Raw genomic sequence first — 19,075 nt, 5'->3', positions numbered from 1 at the left:
ATTATGTGAAAATACATTTAAACAAATACATTTTAATGAAATAGTTTTTTATATATGTAGGAAAGGTCACAGGATAAACAAACACACACACATGTAGAAAGACCCTTGGTTGAACCAGGATTCAAACCAGTGACTAAATCTGTGACTGACGTTCACCTCATTCTTCACTGTGCAAGTCCATGTGAACGTCTGAATTCACTGCTATGATTGGCTGAGTGGGGTCATGTGACCATTTACAGTCAAAGGATGAGCCAATTAAAACAATTACAGACACAAATCTGGTTTTAAATAATATCAATAATATTATATTTGTTGGACAATTTGTCTTTGTGTGAAAAGCTTGGCCCCTGGTGGTTGGTGATCACATGACTTGGTCTGTGAGGTTGTGGGTTCTAGTCCCAGCAGACAGATGTTTATGCAAATGATTTTCCAGAAAATCAACTTAAAAAAAACATGGGGTTTGAGCTAGCAGCTTAGCTAAGATCAGAGTTAGCATGGAGCTAACTGAGGCTAAACAGATTCACTACTTCATCAGGTTCAAAAGGGGCGGAGCTTAAACTCCACTCAACAGCAGAATGTTTTTTTCCTGTGGTACATGTTAGTTTATATGTGTTAGCATCGTCACCATGACGACAGTTTGTAGGTCACACGAGGCTTCATCATGTTTATTGTGAAGTCAGAGGTCATCGTCGTCCTCGCTGACCATGGTGTCGGGGTCAGAGGTCATCGTGGTCATATGTCCAGATCTCACATACTCCCTCTGTTGCTCCTCCAGCTGTCGAAGCTCCGCCTCCAGGCGTTCCTGGTGAATAGTTCTCCGGTTCTTCAGGAGTCGACCGGGGAACGGGTTCATGTCGTTGAAGGCGATGGAGGTCAATCTCCTGACGAAGTTCAGGAAACATTTACAACAGACAGTGACCATGAACTCACCAGTGTCTGATTAAAGGGACAGTTCAGCTTCTGTCATGTGTGAGGGCCCTCTGCTGCCTCCATCACTAAGTTCAAATGTCTGATTTTGTCACTTCAGTGTTTGAAATCCAACATTCTGATTGACCTCAGTGTGTGTGAGTGAGTGTGTGTGTGTGTGTCCGACTTTATCAGTGAGATAAAGACTCGAACTGTCCCTTTAAACAATATGAACACAGTCATACAGACCTGCTGTCACAGATGGTCTTGGTGAAGAAGCGCAGATACTGATAGATCTCAACACTGTCGTGGATCTTCAGGATGTCGTCCTCTTTGTATTTGAACAGAGCCAGAGCGTACCTGAACATCACCTGCACACACACACACACACACACACACACACACACCAGGTACCTTCAGTGTTCTGTGTCATGTGACAGTGTGGTGCGTTCAGGTACCTTCAGTGTTCTCGGTCATGTGACACACGGGTGCGTTCAGGTACCTTCAGTGTTCTGTGTCATGTGACAGCGTGGTGCGTTCAGGTACCTTTGGTGTTCTGTGTCATGTGACACACGGGTGCGTTCAGGTACCTTCAGTGTTCTGTGTCATGTGACAGCGTGGTGCGTTCAGGTACCTTCAGTGTTCTGTGTCATGTGACAGCGTGGTGCGTTCAGGTACCTTCAGTGTTCTGTGTCATGTGACAGCGTGGTGCGTTCAGGTACCTTCAGTGTTCTGTATCATGTGACAGTGTGGTGCGTTCAGGTACCTTCAGTGTTCTGTGTCATGTGACAGCGTGGTGCGTTCAGGTACCTTCAGTGTTCTGTGTCATGTGAAAGCGTGGTGCGTTCAGGTACCTTCAGTGTTCTGTATCATGTGACAGTGTGGTACCTTCAGTGTTCTGTGTCATGTGACAGCGTGGTGCGTTCAGGTACCTTCAGTGTTCTGTATCATGTGACAGTGTGGTGTGTTCAGGTACCTTCAGTGTTCTGTGTCATGTGACAGCGTGGTGCGTTCAGGTACCTTCAGTGTTCTGTATCATGTGACAGTGTGGTGTGTTCAGGTACCTTCAGTGTTCTGTGTCATGTGACAGCGTGGTGCGTTCAGGTACCTTCAGTGTTCTGTGTCATGTGAAAGCGTGGTGCGTTCAGGTACCTTCAGTGTTCTGTATCATGTGACAGTGTGGTGTGTTCAGGTACCTTCAGTGTTCTGTGTCATGTGACAGCGTGGTGCGTTAAGGTACCTTCAGTGTTCTGTATCATGTGACAGTGTGGTGCGTTCAGGTACCTTGGAGCCCTCGTACAGGAAAGCGTCCCACAGTGGCAGCAGGATGTCACTCGGGAGATTTTCCACAAAAACCACGAGAAACCAGTTAAAGGTGATGAGAGAGACATCGATGGAGAATTCATCAAAGTGAGACGCGAGACGAGGAAGTTTGTCCACCAGGAAGTCCTTCAACACCCGCTGGTCTGCCTGCTCACACACACACAGGCTGATCAGTTAACAGCTAACGTGTGAGGACAGAAGAGGACAGAGTCTCACCTGTGAGGACAGCAGAGGACAGTCTCTCACCTGTGAGGACAGCAGAGGACAGAATCTCACAGGTGAGGACAGCAGAGGACAGAATCTCACAGGTGAGGACAGCAGAGGACAGAGTCTCACCTGTGAGGACAGAGTAGGACAGTCTCACAGGTGAGGACAGCAGAGGACAGAGTCTCACCTGTGAGGACAGAGTAGGACAGTCTCACAGGTGAGGAGTGGGGGTGGAGTGGCTTAGTGGTTAAGACCGGTACCCTGTGTGCGAAACCCTGTGTTACATGTAATGTAATGTAATGTAATGTAATGTAACGTAATGTAACTGTGAGGACAGCAGAGGACAGAGTCTCACCTGTGAGGACAGTAGGTTCTTGGTATAATAATCCTGAGGCATGATGGACTCGACCACGGCCACGAGACACCAGAAAGATTCTTCTTCATTTTGGAGGATGAGCAGAGCGAGCGCCGCTAATCTGAAGGTCACATGATCAGAGGATGACATCATCACATGATGACATCAACCTGATCACGTGTGTGTGTGTGTGTGTGTGTGTGTGTGTGTGAACCTGTTGAGACCCTGGCAGTAGCCAATCACAGGATTGTGCCAGGAAAAGGCCAATAAGACGCGGCGCAGCTGCTGGAGGGCGGGACTAGAGGGGGACGAGAAGTGCTGATTGGTTGTGAGGGTGCGGTGAAGGTCAAGCTGGATCTGTCTGGACACCGGGTGAGGACATGCATGACTCCTGTCACACAGCTGAGGACATGGTAACAACATGTTAGGACGGACATGTGTATGGACAGTTGTTCTCAGGTGAGGACAGGTGTCCTCAGTGTGTACCTGTTGGTAGTGCTGTGGGTGGCAGTCTCTGATGGTTCTGGTCCGGGTTCGAACCACCCAGCTCCACACCCGCTGACGGTATTCCTGCGGGACGCCACAGCGCAGCAGAGTCTTAAGCTCTGGAGACGGACACAGTTCATCACGTGACCTTCCTGCCAAATACTGAGCCCAGCGTGTCAGCAGGGGGTGCTCCATTCTGTCCTGCAGGGAGACACAGAGTGTCAACAGAGGACAGCTGTGTCCAAACTTAAATGTCTTTTGTCTTCATCTGATGAAAGTGTGATTATTTGTCCTTATTATGTCCTTATGTCCTTATGTCCTTGTGTCCTCACCTGCTGCAGAAGGTTGTGTGAGCGAATCTCCAATGCCTGGATCTTTGCCAGCAGCTTCATGTCCTCAATCTCGTAATCTGGGACTATTTTAAATCCATATTCATCATGATCTCTGAGGAGAGACAGACAGAAGTGAGTCCAGCATAAAAGACAATGTTCAGGTGAGTTCTCAGGTGTGTGTACCTGGTTGTGTTCAGCTTTATGAAGCTCTCCTTCAGCTCTCCTTTCAGTGCTTCCTCAATCAACTTGTGGACGGCCTGGAGCTGGACTGGCTCCAGAGACTTGGTCTCTTGCAGCTTCCTGAGGACACCCAGGTAACGGCTCTCCCCCTGACAGTTCCTGGCCTCCAGGTATGCACACTGTAGCCAATCACAGGACAGGAAACAAAGTTAACTTCCTAAACTGTAAAAAGTAGGTAACTATCTGTCTCTCTGGAGACCAGGACCAGGTCTTGGTTGGGCCCACCTTGACCATGAGACACTTCTCTTGCTCTGAGCTCTTCCGCCACAGTCTGGTCAGCTGATGAATCTCTGAGTTCAGGAATCTGTTCTGGGTTTTATACGCCTCAATGTCATCCTGAGGATAGGTCAGATTACAGATTACTGACAGATTACAGTAATGAATTATGGATTACAGATTACAGCTGGTTCTGTTCACCTTCAAGTTCCCATTCTCCTGCTGAAGGCGTCTGACAGCCGCAGAGTCCAGAAGCCCACCTGAGGGCAAGTGCGGTGGAATGGACAAACAAGCGGTCACCTGATCAGACAGCTTGATGATCACCTGACAGGAAACAGGATGGTCTGCAGGTAAATAGACTTTTCAATGGCCAGAAGAGACAGAGTCCAGCAAGTACCAGAGGACATAGCGTCCAACAGAGGCCAGAGGAAACAAACAAGACCACCACAGACCAATACAGACCATCAGAAGTGGCTCAGATGTTCACCTTCACCTGCCCACTCCCCTCAGGTGGGACCTCACCTCCTGCTTGGCGTTGTTTTTGTCCGTCAACATCTCGATGTGCTCCTGCAGCTCAGCCACCAGAGCATCTCTCTGAGCAAGACTCCTCCTCAGTAGCACCGCCTCCGTATTCACCTCCTCAAGTCGACGTTGTAAATCAGCCGCCTGCCGCTCGCGGTGTCGCAGCAGCTCCAGGCGTTTCTGTTCGCCCTCCACCGCCAAAAACTCGGCACAGGCTCGCTTCTCCAGCTGAGACGCCTCCAAGGCTTTGTGGAGGATCCAGACCAGCTCCTGGACCAGCACCGGTCACAGTGACACATTCAGGACATCCACATCAGTACAACAACTTAAACCATAACTATCAAGATAAATCAGAAACCAATCGAAACAGGAAGTGACATTCGACCCACTAAACGCAGCTGTTTACATCAACAATGATTAATAATGACCTTTTGAGCTTTGACCTCTTCTATCAACATCTCTTTCTCCTGCTGGACACGAGACATCTGCTCTGAGGTTGAGGACAGAGTGTCTCTGCAGAGGACTGGCATCGTAGATGAACTGCAGTTCTTCATCCTTCTTCTGCAACTGTCAGACAACGATGGGGACTCACCGCCGACCGCTGGATCAGCCAGTGGGACTGTACGGGACAGAGATTCCAGAGGAGTCCTGGAGGCTGATGGGAAGAACAGGTAGTCCAGATCAACAAGTCTAAAATCAAGACCAAAGTCAGGATCAGCAAGTTAAAATCAAGACCAAAGTCAGGATCAACAAGTCTAAAATCAAGACCAAAGTCAGGATCAACAAGTCTAAAACCAAGACCAAAGTCAGGATCAACAAGTCTAAAATCAAGACCAAAGTCAGGATCAGCAAGTCTAAAATCAAGACCAAAGTCAGGATCAACAAGTCTAAAATCAAGACCAAAGTCAGGATCAACAAGTCTAAAACCAAGACCAAAGTCAGGATCAGCAAGTCTAAAATCAAGACCAAAGTCAGGATCAACAAGTCTAAAATCAAGACCAAAGTCAGGATCAGCAAGTCTAAAATCAAGACCAAAGTCAGGATAGTATTACAGTCGTGCACAGTGCTAGTACTACAGTACTACTGTACTACAGTACTACTGTACTACAGTACTACAGTATTACAGTAGTACTACAGTAATATTACAGTACAAGTATTACAGTAATACACAGTACTAGTACTACAGTGCTAGTATTACAGTCGTACACAGTGCTAGTACAACAGTACTACAGTATTACAGTAGTACTACAGTACCGCTGGATTTGGGGGGAGCTGGCGTTTCTACGTGAAAAACGCTCTGACTGGATTCATGCGACGATCTCTTCCGGAGAAAGTGGACTGAATTCCTGCAGAAAAAAACCCACAGAGGATTATGGGAAATCTATGACATCATCATGTTCAGGTGTGAACGACATCACTCACTGCAGCTGGATGAGGGGATGTTTGATTGACATGTTGGCGAGCAGAGTTGCTTGTGATGATGCATTTGCTGCTTCCTCGCCGACCAAACCCAGAGGACTTTTCAACGCCGGTAGGAAGTCGTCTGCAAACAACAACAACAACAAGATTCATGAACATGTTAATGAGATAAATAGATTCTGAAATGAAATGATTAAAAATCTTGAGCTCCCCCTTGTGGCACTAAAAGTTACAGTGTTACAGATCACTCACATCATCACATGAAACATTCAATCATATTATATTAGCCAGGCTACATGTTTAAACATATTCAAACCTTCTGGACGATGATGATGTCATCTCTCTGACTCCGCCCACTAGATCACATGTAGACTTCTCCTTCACTCCACCAGATGGTGCTCTTACCAGATTCAAAGGCTTTGTACTGAACTTCTGTGACTTTGTCCTCTTTTTTAAAAAGGTTTTAAAATACTTTTTTTTTTTACACACAATATATTTTATATTTTTAATATTTGACTTTCAAGACATTTTCATCTTATAGGAATATCTGCATCAATAAAATCCTTCAGTATACATGAGTACACAGAGTATATACAGTACACAGAGTATAACTGAGTATGAGTACACAGAGTATATACAGTACACTGTGTATAACTGAGTATGAGTACATAGAGTATATACAGTACACAGAGTATGACCAAGTATGAGTACATAGAGTATATACAGTACACAGAGTATATACAGTACACCGTGTATAACTAAGTATGAGTACACAGGTTTGTGTCTCGTGAGGAAAAACAAAGACGGGTCTGGACAGGAACACCTGACAACCAGGTGAGCAGCTTAGGCCACACCCCCAAACACACACTGACTGACAGAGTTACCAACAGCTGATCAACACCACGGTTTTCTTTGATCAGTTTTTTTGGTTTTCTGACTTTTTGTTCCTGATCAACAAGAATGTCGTCAGAGCATCAAAGTATTGTCTGAAACACATCACTTCCTGTTTCCTGCTGACACACACACACACACACACACACCTGTATTGTTGTTGCTGCTGCTGTTGGTGAGCGACGGTAGCGACGGAATCTCTGGACAGGAAGTCATCTGTCTGTGTTGCCAGCGTTTCACCTGCAGCTGCTGCAGCCAATAGAGCATCAGCTCCTGAGTCACAGCCTGTGGAGGGGGAGGGGTTAAAATTCAGGTCAGATGTACGCATCATCAGCCAACAATGATGTCACATTTGAACTTACCTTGAGAATGAATGTGCGTTCTGGTGTCTTGATGTGGAACGTTCCGGTCTCTGCCCGCAGTGGGTAGGTGAAGGTGGCGCTGCTGAGCTCCACGCGGCCGAGTGGCATCACGTCCTGCGGCGTGCGGTAGTAGAACAGCTGGTTCTTCTTCTCCTCGTAGGTAAACCAGCGCTGCTTCCAAACCCGCAGTGGTCCCCCTTGCTTCTGCAGGAAGCCACACAGTTTGGGTTTATCTGAAGATGAAAGCCAAGGAACAGGCTGCACCTTGTCAGAGAAGGCTTCAGTGGTCAGGGGCGTGGCTGTGGCTGTGGGTGGAGTCAGGGACACTTCAGTTGCACCGTTCATGGAACACAAAACCTGAGAAGAAGGGGTCTGTTGGTCTTCAGAAGGTGGTGAATCTTGGTTCTGCTGGTTTTCAGGAGATGGGTCTCGGTTCTGTTGGTCTTCAGGAGGTAGTGGGTCTTGGTTCTGCTGGTCTTCAGGAGGTAGTGGGTCTTGGTTCTGCTGGTCTTCAAGAGGAGATGGGTCCTGTTGGTCTTCAGGAGAAGGCAAATCATGGGTTTTTATTTTGTCTTTAAGAGGAACACAATCTTGATTTTGTTGGTCTTCAATAGACGATGGATCTTGGTTCTGTTGGTCTTCAGGAGGCGATGAGTCTTGGTTCTGTTGGTCTTCAAGAGGAGGTGAGTCTTGGTCCTCAGGAGGACCAGGATCTTGGTAGTGTTGGTCTTCAAAAAGAGATGGATCTCGATCCTGTTGGTCTTCAGAATCAGAGATGTAGATTTCATACTCCTGGTGGTCCTGAAAAAGGTCTGTGTTTTGTTTATGTTGTGGGGAAGTATCCCCTGGTTTGTTCTGAAATGTACACACAGGATCAGGGTTTAGTGGATCTGGTTTAGTGTGCAAATGTTGATCTGGTCTTGGTGCATCTGGTCTGGTGTGAGGATTTTGATCTGGTTTGGTCGGAGAATGTTGATCTGGTCTTGGTGCATCTGGCTTGGTGAGAAGATTTTGATCTGGTTTTATTGGATCTAGTTTGGTTAGAGGATTTTGATCTGGTGTTGGTGAATCTGGTTTGGTTGGAGAATGGTGATCTGGTTTTGGCAGGTCTTTTGGAGGCTGTTTTTCTGTAGCAGGAGAGTCTTTCTGATCACGTTGGTCTGAGAAAGGAGGATCTGGTTCTGTTGACTCTGGTTTAACAGACGATGGTTTCCCTAGACTTGGTTGATTTAAGGCTTCTGATTCGTGTTCTTCCATCACAGACTTTCCCTGCGGCTGTTGTAGCTCAGTGGGAAGAGGATCTGGTCTTCCGGGATCTAGTGTGATTAATGAAGAATTATCTGAGGACTCTTCTGGTTTTCTTGCCATAGTGTCCTGCTGGTGAGGTTGGGTTTCTGCTGGACTAAGGTGGTTCTGGGGCCCAAATGAAGTGCCAGATCCTGTGCTCTGCTGATCTTTCTTGGCTGTTTGTCGCGTCTCCTTGTTGTTGTCAGAATTTGAAGAGGGACACATGGATTCAGGATTTCCTGCCACGTTACTTTGATCCATCTGCTGAAAAGAAGGCGTCAGAGAGTTTGATGAGTTTGAACCGTCAGGTCTGGACCAGAACCTCAAAACCGGATCATTAAAACCAGTTTTACTTCAATAGAGATGTCGCTCTACACAGTACACACTACATAGTACACAATATACTACAGAGTACATAGTAGACACACTACATAGTACACACTATACTATATAGTACACACTATACTAAAGAGTACACACTAGTACACACTACATAGTACACACTATACTAAATAGTACACACTACACTACAGAGTATACATTATTGAGTACACACTTCTTTATAGAGTACACACAAAGGAGTACATACACACACACCTCCGGACATACACACAGTACCTTAGTCCATACATCATACACTTTATGTACTTGTACTTTAATCACAGTTTGAATGAAGTTTACCTGAGTATTTCAAACACGGTGAAATACTTTGTACTTGGTAGAGTACTGTGTCCTTACCTGTACACAGAGGGGGCGTGGTCTGACCACACCTGGCTGTGTGGATCTTGTTTGACAGCTGAAACAACTGTTTGACTCAGTGAAGACAAAAACTCTGTCTTTATCGCCTTCTTCTTCTTCTTCTTCTTCTTCTCTTTTTATTTTCTTCCTCTTTTACTCCGCTTTTCTTCTTCTGCGCGTGAAGTCTCGTCTAATCCCGTCTCGACTCTTCCTCCCTCCCTCCCTCCCTCGTTTCTGCTTGTCAACACACACATAACTTCCGCCTTGTATATCAAAATCAAAGCGTGCGTGAACTTTTCAAATTAAAACTGTCATTGTTTACCACAATTACGGTACATTTACTAGAGCAGTGACGTGTGGTTACAAGCTTTTATTAAGCTTTAATCAGTTCCAGAATATTTCATAATATGAGGTCAAATTCCATTTTTTATTGTTTTTTACTGTCTACTGTCCTCTATCACTGTCCTCTAACTATCTCTCTCTCTCTCTCACACACACACACACACACACACAGATGGACAGGATCTCGGCAGGTATCGCGACACCTGGTCCAGATTTATCCTAAACATGATGGGACACGCGCCCCCTTTTGTTTCCTCCGAGCTGCTGTTCTGCGCATGCGCAGTTTCCCTCAAACGGAGAGAAGAGCTCGAGCCACTGCAGCGTCCAAACCGGAATAAACACTGATCCACAGCTGGACCCGAGCGGGGACACACACACACACACACACACACGCACACAGGCACCCACCGGGACATTTACCGGGACGTTCAAAGGACATCCGCTGGAGGACAGGCCGGGGATCGAACAGTAGGAGCGGCCACACGGTGAGACAAAGCCTCGGTAAACACTGAGTCATGGTAGAGACCAAGGTCCGCGTCTAATCCGCGTTTAACACGGGTCTGTCCACCAGCCCGAGGACAAACCGGGTCTGTCCACCAGCCCGGGCACAGCTGGGACACTGGAGACGGTGTGTCCACAGGTCGGCCTGGGGGTGATGCTCCATGATGTCCTACGCCTTAAAGTCCAAACCCAGTGTTTAATGTCCGCAGAGGACAGAGACACCGAGGGACACCAGAGGGCATACAGTGGACAAATACAACCAGTGTAAACAAGGGGACAAACTAAAATCAACCCGCGGGGACATTAAGGGACAGACCAGGACTGTGAAGGTAAATAAAATAAACCAGATTAATTGAATCAAATACGCTGAGGACAGACATTAAACAGATTTGAGATGATGATATATTTAAAGACACTGAGACGTAAACTGATCAGTGTCAAACGTGGACATGATGATGTCCTCAAATGTCTCAAAATGATTCCGTTTGAACGATTTCTGCGTTTTATGGCGAAGTTTAGTCATGAATTTAAATCATGAAGAATTGTAGCAAGAAGTGAGACATTTAAAGACATTGAGACATTTAAAGACATGAGACACTTAAAGACATATGAGACACTTAAAGACGTATGAGACATTTAGAGACATATGAGACACTTAAAGACGTATGAGACATTGAGACATTAAAAGACATATGAGACACTTAAAGACATATGAGACATTTAAAGACATATGAGACATTGAGATATTTAAAGACATATGAGACATTTAAAGACATACGTCCTCTCTCATAGATGTCCTTTCTCATTCATGTCCTCTCTCATAGATGTCCTCTCCATAAATATAAATAATATAATAAAGACATATAAAGACATACTGACGAAGTCTTACATTTTTTTGGTCTCCCAATAGGTTGGATGTAAAGACAACGACGGCATGGTGTCCCCGAGGTGGACTCGTCTTCCTGTGTCCCAGGTCCAGGTCCTGGTCCTGGTTCTGACGGGCTCTGTCTCTGCAGCTCGCTCTGACAGGAACATGGTGTCAGAGGAGTATGTGGGCGCCACGGTGAACGCCACGGTGCTGGACGCTCGTGGGAACGCTGTCCACGTGATGAGCAGCGATGACGGGACATACGGACAGAACTCACCCAAGGTGGACACGAGGGGCGTTGTCATCGCACCTGCACCGCATCACGGAGGTGAGGACACACACAAATGCGAAGACACGCACACAAAGACACACACATGAGGACACACACACATGAAGGCACACACGAGGACACACACACAAGGACACACACACATGAGGACACACACACGAGGACACACACGAGGACACACACACGAGGATACACACACGAGGACACACACGAGGGCACACACACGAGGACACACACGAGGGCACACACACAAGGACACACACACAAAGGCACACACGAGGGCACACACACGAGGACACACACACAAAGGCACACACGAGGACACACACGAGGGCACACACACGAGGACACACACACGAGGGCATACACACAAGGTCACACACACAAGGACACACACATGAGGACGCACACACATGAAGGCCCACACATAAGGACACACACACATGAGGACACACACACAAAGGCACACACACAAGGACACACACACATGAGGATACACACATGAAGACACACACATGAGGACACACACATGAAGGCACACACATGAGGACACACACACATGAGGACACACACATGAGGACACACACATAAGGACACACACGAGGACACACAGCCACAGAGCACGCTGGGAGTGTGTTTGCTGTAATAACCATGGAAACGCTGTGTGTCCTCAGTGGTGGACCGTCAAGGCTGTGACCCCAGCACTCGGTTTGTGGTCCCTCCTCGTGGTGTCCCATGGGTGGCGCTGCTGCAGAGAGGAAACTGCACCTTTAAAGAGAAGATCCTGAAGGCGACGGCGTTCAACGCCACAGCTGTTCTCATCTACAACAACTCCACCGACAAGACGGTCAAGATGGGACATGAAGGTCAGTGACATCATCACAGAGACACCGTGTGTGTGTGTCTGTCTGTGTGTGTGCGTGAGACAGTGTGTGTGTGTCTGTCTGTGTGTGTGCGTGAGACAGTGTGTGTGTGTGTCTGTCTGTGTGTGTGTGTGTGTGAGACTGTGTGTGTGTGTCTGTCTGTCTTTGTGCGTGAGACAGTGTGTGTATGCGTGAGACAGTGTCTGTGTGTCTGTCTGTGTGTGTGCGTGAGACTGTGTGTGTGTGTGTGAGACAGTGTCTGTGTGTCTGTCTGTGTGTGTGCTTGAGACAGTGTGTGTGTGTGTGTGTGAGTGAGACAGTGTGTGTGTGTGAGTGTGAGACAGTGTGTGTGAGCTACTCTTATAGGGCTAATGCTAAGCTAACTGTGTTTAAAGTGAATGTTAATTCACTGATGTGAAATCACAGATTTTATCTGTGGACTTTGGTTCCGACGAGTGAGTGGTTTACAATCTTCAGTTTCTTTAAATTTGAATATGATGAGAAAATAAAATATTAACATTATTATAAATAATCCTCCTCTTCGTCACCTAAACGTCACGAACATTAGATTAAGATTATTATTGTTCACCAGAGGGCGCTCACATACTCTCCCTCACATCACATGACTGCTCTCTGTGTTGTTTGCAGGTACTGGTGACACGGTGGCTGTGATGATCACTGAGGTGTACGGTAAAGAGATCCTGACTCATCTGGACAGGAACCTGACCGTCCTGGTCTCCGTGGTGGTGGGTCAACGCGGTCCCACCAAGAACATCAACCGAGGCTCGCTCGTCTTTGTCTCCATTTCCTTTATCGTCCTCATGATCATCTCATCTGCCTGGCTCATCTTCTATTTCATCCAGAAGATCCGCTACACCAGCGCTAGGGGCCGCAACCAGGTAACTACATGCTAATTTACATGCTAACAAGCTAACATACAGCTGACATACTAATGTAAATGCTGTCAGGCTAATATGCTAATAGGCAAATATAAAGCTAACAAACCAACATTAACAACTAGATATAAAATGTACATGGTAAAATGCATGCTAACAGGTTAATATGCTAAGAAGCTGATGTGCTAACAGGCTGTGAGAGCTGACCCTGAGCTGAGCTCTGATTGGTCCTGATGACTGACAAACTTTTATTTTTAAACATCATCGACTAATGTGCTAACTGACTGACATCCAGCTCACAAGCTAACAGGGTAACTGATAACAGACATTAAAAGCCCCTCCCCCTCTGTCCTCTTCAGATGAATTATTAATATTAAATGAGGTGAATCTGCTGAGGACATGGACCCACGATGTTCCCCCTCCTCCCCCAGTGTAACCCAACCTCCCCCGTCCTTCACCTCACCTCCAACAGTAAATAACTGTCAGTCTACAGTCTAACTAACATGATCACTTTCCTCCACTGTGTCCTCCGATTGTCCACTGTGTCCTCTGATTGTCCTCTGCATTTTTCAGCGTCGTATTGGTGATGCTGCAAAAAAAGCCATCGGGAAGTTGACGACGAGGACGGTGAAGAAAGGAGACAAGGTAAGAAAAACACTGCAGGAGCTGAGTTGTCCATGCATCCACATTTAGACAGACATGTTTGACATGACTGAGACCACTACAGGGACAGAAGAGAGTGCAGTCCCTTAATGTGTCCCCCTCCCTGTTGTTGCAGGAGACTGACCCGGACTTTAACCACTGTGCCGTCTGCATTGAAGCATACCAGCTGAATGACGTGGTCCGGATTCTGCCCTGCAAGTGAGTCTCTGATAGCACGTCACATGGATTCAGGTCCTGGTCCTAGTATTGGCCCTGTTCCTGGTCCAGATGTGAACTTGCATCATGTCTCTGCTGTCTCCTGCAGTCATTTAAAGACCCCCTGCTCCTAGTCTTACTTTTGTAAATGATCTCCTGAACTTATTTGACAGTTTTGTTAACTTATGAGACACTTATGTGTCTCATTTATTGTCCTTGTCTTCTTTTGCTGTTTCTAAGTGAAAATACACTGTGAGTCCTTGTATGTGCACTCATACTAAACCTGATAATGATTCGGTGTCTCCTCAGACATGTCTTCCATAAGGTCTGTGTGGACCCGTGGCTGAATGAACACTGCACGTGTCCCATGTGTAAACTCAACATCCTCAAAGCTCTGGGCATCATGGTGAGTCAGCGCTGACAACATAGACAGGTCACATGATTCATGATGTCACAGCCCTCATGTCCTCTGTCCTCAGACCAGTCTTCCCTGTGTGGACAGTGTGGTGTTGGACGTGGAGCGTCTCGGCATCAGTCAGGCGTCTGGAAGCCAGAGGGCGCCACTGGGTGACAGCAACCAGCCCTCCATCAGCCTGGAGCCACTCAGCCCCTCCTATCCTGAGACCACGCCCAGAACACCCGCTGACATCACCATCGCTGTGACCAGTAAGAACGCCGCATGACACGACACATGCCAACACATGAAGCCATGTGATTTAACCATTTAGCAACTTGTTACTTGTAGCACACTGTTGCTAGGGACCAATCGCACACAGAGAGACATATCACTGATGTGTATCTGAGACATCCCCACAGCCAGTTAGAGACAGACGTCTCTGCGGCCTACCAGAGACGGACGCCTCCGCGGTCTACCAGAGACGGACGCCTCCACGGCCTACCAGAGACGGACGCCTCCGCGGCCTACCAGAGACGCACGTCTCTGCGGCCTACTAGAGACAGACATTCCCACAGCCAGTTAGAGTCAGACACCTCTGCGGCCTACCAGAGACGCATGTCTCTGCGGCCTACCAGAGACAGACATTCCCACAGCCAGTTAGAGATAGATGTCTCTCCGGGCCGGGCAGAGACATTGTCGGGCGTCTGCTTACATGTTTCTGCCAAAAATAAGGTCTATACAATGGGAGTATACATACTGCTCCCCAGATCCTGACTGACCGGGACCAAACTGACCCAGATCCTGACTGACCTGGAACAAACTAATCCTAGATCCTGACTGACCTGGACCTGTCAAGCTGGTTTGGGTAAAACAACTGACCATGTGATTGTTTTTTGGTGTTACCAGGTGGCGGTCACTTCTTCAACAGGAACTCGATGTCTCCTCGCAGCATTGTTTGTGACATGGAGCTGCCAGACATCCAGGCCTCACTGGACCTCTACGATGACAAGTCATGAGGCCTGTCAACATGATAACCAACCCCCCCATGACCCTTGGCCTGCTGATGGGGAGGAGTCTAATAACAACAACATTATTGTTTTCTTTGGTTCAGACTGAACATGGATGCTGGTGTCAGGATCCTGGTCTTGGTCCAGACTGAACCAGGAGTCTAGACCCTTGCTTTGGTTTAGACTTATGTTTTTTTATTTCTTGCAGAAGAGGAACTGGAAGAACAATAATATTCAAATGAACAGCTTAAATCCAGAACTGATTTTCGTCCAGGAACGAGAACCTGAACCAGATTCCTCTGTTAGAACTGAAAGTCATGTTGTTGCTGAGTTCTTTGAATAGTTCCTGGGATCCTGGAAAAATGTCTGTAGCTTCCATAATCATTCATTTGTTATTTGGAAAGAGTTCCAGGAATCCTAGTGTTCCTAAGTTTCCATTGAAGATTCATGGGAAGCCAAAAAAGAACTTTGGTACCTGGAAAACTCCTCGACCTCCTTACATGGTCAAAGGTTGTTTGTGCCTAAATTAGTCCCTGTGTTCCATTGAAGGGGTTCTTGACTTCCAAAGTATTCCTCCAATCTTTACTTAAAGGTTTTCTTAAAGTCCCAGGTTTTTGGTAATGTTCATCTGATCTCTTAAAGGGCTGTTGGGTTCTTAGAAAGCTGGGACTGGATAACATGTTCCTGTGTCACATCAATAGTTCACCTAATCAAAGGATCCTGAAAAAAGGTTGATTTCTTACAATGTTTCCAGAAAAATCCCCTGGAATTGTTGAGGAAAAGGTTCAAGGAAGTTTTTTAATTCCTGAAAACATTTCTGGGGTTTTCTTGTGCCGAAAAGAGATTTAGTTTTGTTTTGGTTTGTTTGTTTTTTGAGAGTTTTAAAAAGATATCCAAGTTCCTAAGATGTTCCTGGGGAGTGCCTACAAAGGTTAATGGAAAGGTTCTATGTGTCTTAAAATGGTTCCAATATTCTTGGAAGTTTCCTGTAAAGGTCCTGGATGTTCCCAGAGGTCCTGAAGAAGTTCTTTAGATGGTCCCTTTGTTCCTGGAAAAACAAATCTGAAACTGATCCCCCTGGGTTGTCTGGGACAAAACCTCAGCAGTCAGTCAGCATATGGACACAGCCGTCACTAACAGGTCCCGCCAAAAACAGCTTGTGAACACCCGGACCTGGACCAGAACTCCTTGTCTGTAAATACTGACTGGAATCGGACCCAGGATCTGGACCCTGATTTTGATCCTTTGGACAAAATAATCTTGTGAATCTTTAGAACAAAGAAACAGTCGCACACTTCAGAAGTCCTCAGTGACAGTGTTTCCTATGGAGCGCTCTTCCAGCCACTGACCAAGGCTTAGCGTGGTGCAAATACTGGACTCATGGGGATTCACTTTGCATAGCGTCATCAATAGTAAACTTGTCTTGTGCTTGTCAACAACAGTTCCAGCTGTTTACTGGGTAACATCCTGTGAGCCGCAGGTCTGAGAGCCAATGAGAGGACATAAGACATCAGCCCTGTCCACCACAAAACCAGGTCATCAATCATTGTAATCAATGACCTGCTATCGGATCACAGACCTGATCAGGTATCAGCTGAGGGTTTCTTAAGTGGTGGACTGCTCCTTTAAACGTATTAAACAGCTTTATGTATAAAAAACCCAACCCAGTTATAAACAGCATTATAATCAATAACCTGACTGATCAATTGATCAATATTATCTCTGATATGTCTGATGGACGCTCTGAAAGACACTTCAGCTTTTGTCTGTGTCATATGATACTTTTGTTGATGATGATGAAGATTATGAAGATGATGTGTATCTTTACTGCTTCAGCATTAATGTCATTAAACTGTTATAATGTTTAACATGACACTGACTGTTGAGTGGTGTATGTGTGTCTATGTACACTATGTGTATGTATATATACTGTATGTATGAGAGGAGGGGGCAGTAACTATCTATCTATATATATATAGATATACATATACATATATACATATACATATATATATATATATATATATATACTGTATATATATATATATGTATATGTAGCAAATATGTTTCTGCAGAGCAGGAAGTAGACGCCCACTTCCTGTTTGTGTTTCAGGTTTTTTGTTTTTTTTTGAACTTTGATTTTTAAAGTTTATCAGGACATTATCAGGATGTTCCAACAAGTCTGTTAGAACCCTTCAGTTAATTCAAAATGCTGCAGCACGAGTTCTGACAGGAACTAGAAAGAGAGACCATATAACTCCAGTGTTAGCTTCTCTACACTGGCTCCACCCACAGTTTAGAATTCAATTTAAAATCCTCCTACTCACGTACAAAGCACATAATGGTCAGGCCCCTTCATACCTGAAAGACCTAGTCTTACCTTATCACCCTAACAGACCACTTAGGTCACAAAATACAGGTTTACTTGTGGTTCCCAGAGTCTGTAAGAGCAGAATGGGGGGCAGAGCTCCTCCTCTCCTGTGGAACCAGCTTCCAATGACAGTTCGGGAGGTGGAGCCTCTCTCTGTATTTAAAGTTAGACTTAAAACTTTCCTTTTTGATAAAATGTATAGTTAGAGCTGGTTCAGGGACACCTGGACCATCTCTTAGTTCTGCTGCTATAGACCTAGACTGCTGGGGGATTTTCCTGTGGTGCACGCACATTCACTCTCTCACACTCAGGATATGAATATGACTTTTTATATGTCATTAACCTTGTCTCTTTCTCTCCCTAGTTTGTGTCTTTCCTTCCTTCCCTCTCTCTCTCTCTCTCTGTATCCTCATCTTGCAGGTTGCAGGATCCAGATCCAGTTTTCGAGGCTACCCATATCATACATATCATCAACATTATTATTGTGCCTTAAGTAAAAAGTCGATATCATCAACTGTATAAACTTGTAACCTGATACAGTTGTTGTGTATCTGCTCCTGGTCTCTCTCTCTCTTCTGTCTCTACCTCATCTCCCTCTTGTCCTTTCTCTCCCCCCTTTCTGTCCCCCACCTCTCCTCTGTCCCCCATTTTCCTTTCACCCCAACCGGTCGAGGCAGATGACCGCACATCTCTGAGCCTGGTTCTGTCAGAGATTTCTTCTTCTGTTAAGAGGGAGTTTTTTCTCTCCACGGATGCCTAGTGTTTGCTCACTGTGTGAACTGTTGGGGTTCTCTGCTCTCCTTGATGTTGTCTATGTACAGGGCCTTGAGATAATGTATGTTATGATTTGGCGCTATACAAATAAAATTGAATTGAATTGAATTGAATTGAATTGAATATATAAACTGAGCTGATGAAAACATGTGTCTATGACGGAAAAACCGTGGAAATCCATGTCATTCAGGACTCGTTACATAAATGATACTGCAGCTTTAAGAAGGAGGCGTGGTCTATGTTAGAACGTTGTCACACGGCTCAAACATTTTTTGTAGATTCTTTAGTCATGGAAACCGTATCGGTTTGAACGTGTCTGTATTTTATTGTCTACACATTTAATAATAACAACGTCCTCATTTTTAAACGCAAAAACGTTTCAATCTCTGTGACGTCATGACGCAGTTCGCCGTCGCGTCTACACACCCGGAAGTGATGTGCAGTCTCCTGACCGAGGAAAAAAAAACATCAGCTCCGTGTTTTTCAGACAGGGCAGTTACTGACGGTGAGGGGGCAGTTACTGACGGTGAGGGGGCCGTTTTCTGAGAGGAGGGGGCAGTTACTGACGGTGAGGGGGCCGTTTTCTGAGAGGAGGGGGCAGTTACTGACGGTGAGGGGGCCTTTT

At 46.0% G+C, this 19,075-nt stretch overlaps 2 protein-coding genes across 6 annotated transcripts; one reads left to right on the top strand and one right to left on the bottom strand.

Moving 5' to 3' along the window:
• Positions 1-12: 12 nt before the first annotated feature.
• On the bottom strand, positions 13-9,470 carry tbc1d2 (TBC1 domain family, member 2). 4 transcript variants are annotated; one of them, XM_058649521.1, is made up of 17 exons: positions 9,285-9,467; positions 7,260-8,810; positions 7,047-7,182; positions 6,010-6,130; positions 5,842-5,933; positions 5,016-5,242; positions 4,588-4,857; positions 4,267-4,389; positions 4,075-4,185; positions 3,793-3,968; positions 3,610-3,721; positions 3,278-3,478; positions 3,006-3,193; positions 2,792-2,912; positions 2,191-2,376; positions 1,156-1,277; positions 13-881 (listed from the first exon to the last, which is right to left on the bottom strand). In XM_058649521.1, the coding sequence occupies exons 2-17, from the start codon at positions 8,805-8,807 to the stop codon at positions 677-679; spliced, it is 3,939 nt and encodes a 1,312-aa protein (XP_058505504.1). In that variant the 5' UTR covers positions 8,808-8,810; positions 9,285-9,467; the 3' UTR covers positions 13-676. The 4 variants fall into 4 exon arrangements, 2 of the variants coding, with proteins under 2 accessions (XP_058505504.1, XP_058505505.1); XM_058649522.1 differs by having other exon boundaries at positions 7,260-8,807; XR_009242092.1 differs by lacking the exon at positions 13-881 and adding an exon at positions 2,446-2,623 and having other exon boundaries at positions 9,285-9,470.
• Positions 9,471-9,843: 373 nt separating this feature from the next.
• Positions 9,844-17,178, top strand: rnf130 (ring finger protein 130). 2 transcript variants are annotated; one of them, XM_058649523.1, is made up of 10 exons: positions 9,846-10,111; positions 10,198-10,456; positions 11,038-11,323; positions 11,959-12,150; positions 12,796-13,046; positions 13,617-13,688; positions 13,822-13,904; positions 14,211-14,307; positions 14,381-14,567; positions 15,205-17,178. In XM_058649523.1, exons 3-10 carry the CDS (start codon positions 11,062-11,064, stop codon positions 15,312-15,314), a joined length of 1,254 nt encoding a protein of 417 aa, XP_058505506.1. In that variant the 5' UTR covers positions 9,846-10,111; positions 10,198-10,456; positions 11,038-11,061; the 3' UTR covers positions 15,315-17,178. The 2 variants fall into 2 exon arrangements, with proteins under 2 accessions (XP_058505507.1, XP_058505506.1); XM_058649524.1 differs by lacking the exon at positions 10,198-10,456 and having other exon boundaries at positions 9,844-10,111.
• The last annotated feature ends 1,897 nt before the right edge of the window (positions 17,179-19,075 follow it).

The sequence above is a fragment of the Solea solea genome, chromosome 14, assembly GCF_958295425.1.
Source record: "Solea solea chromosome 14, fSolSol10.1, whole genome shotgun sequence".
Classification (NCBI taxonomy): Eukaryota; Metazoa; Chordata; class Actinopteri; order Pleuronectiformes; family Soleidae; genus Solea; species Solea solea.
This window is presented reverse-complemented; position numbering and strand designations above follow the sequence as displayed.

Coding starts and splice junctions, on each gene's coding strand:
- rnf130 (XM_058649524.1), top strand. CDS start 11,062: ATGGTGTCCCCGAGGTGGACTCGTCTTCCTGTGTCCCAGGTCCAGGTC. Junction 11,324..11,958: donor ACCTGCACCGCATCACGGAG/GTGAGGACACAC, acceptor GTGTGTCCTCAG/TGGTGGACCGTCAAGGCTGT. Junction 13,905..14,210: donor GTCCGGATTCTGCCCTGCAA/GTGAGTCTCTGA, acceptor GTGTCTCCTCAG/ACATGTCTTCCATAAGGTCT.
- tbc1d2 (XM_058649521.1), bottom strand. CDS start 8,807: ATGGATCAAAGTAACGTGGCAGGAAATCCTGAATCCATGTGTCCCTCT. Junction 7,183..7,259: donor AACGCACATTCATTCTCAAG/GTAAGTTCAAAT, acceptor CCCCCTCCACAG/GCTGTGACTCAGGAGCTGAT. Junction 3,479..3,609: donor CACACAACCTTCTGCAGCAG/GTGAGGACACAA, acceptor GTCTCCCTGCAG/GACAGAATGGAGCACCCCCT.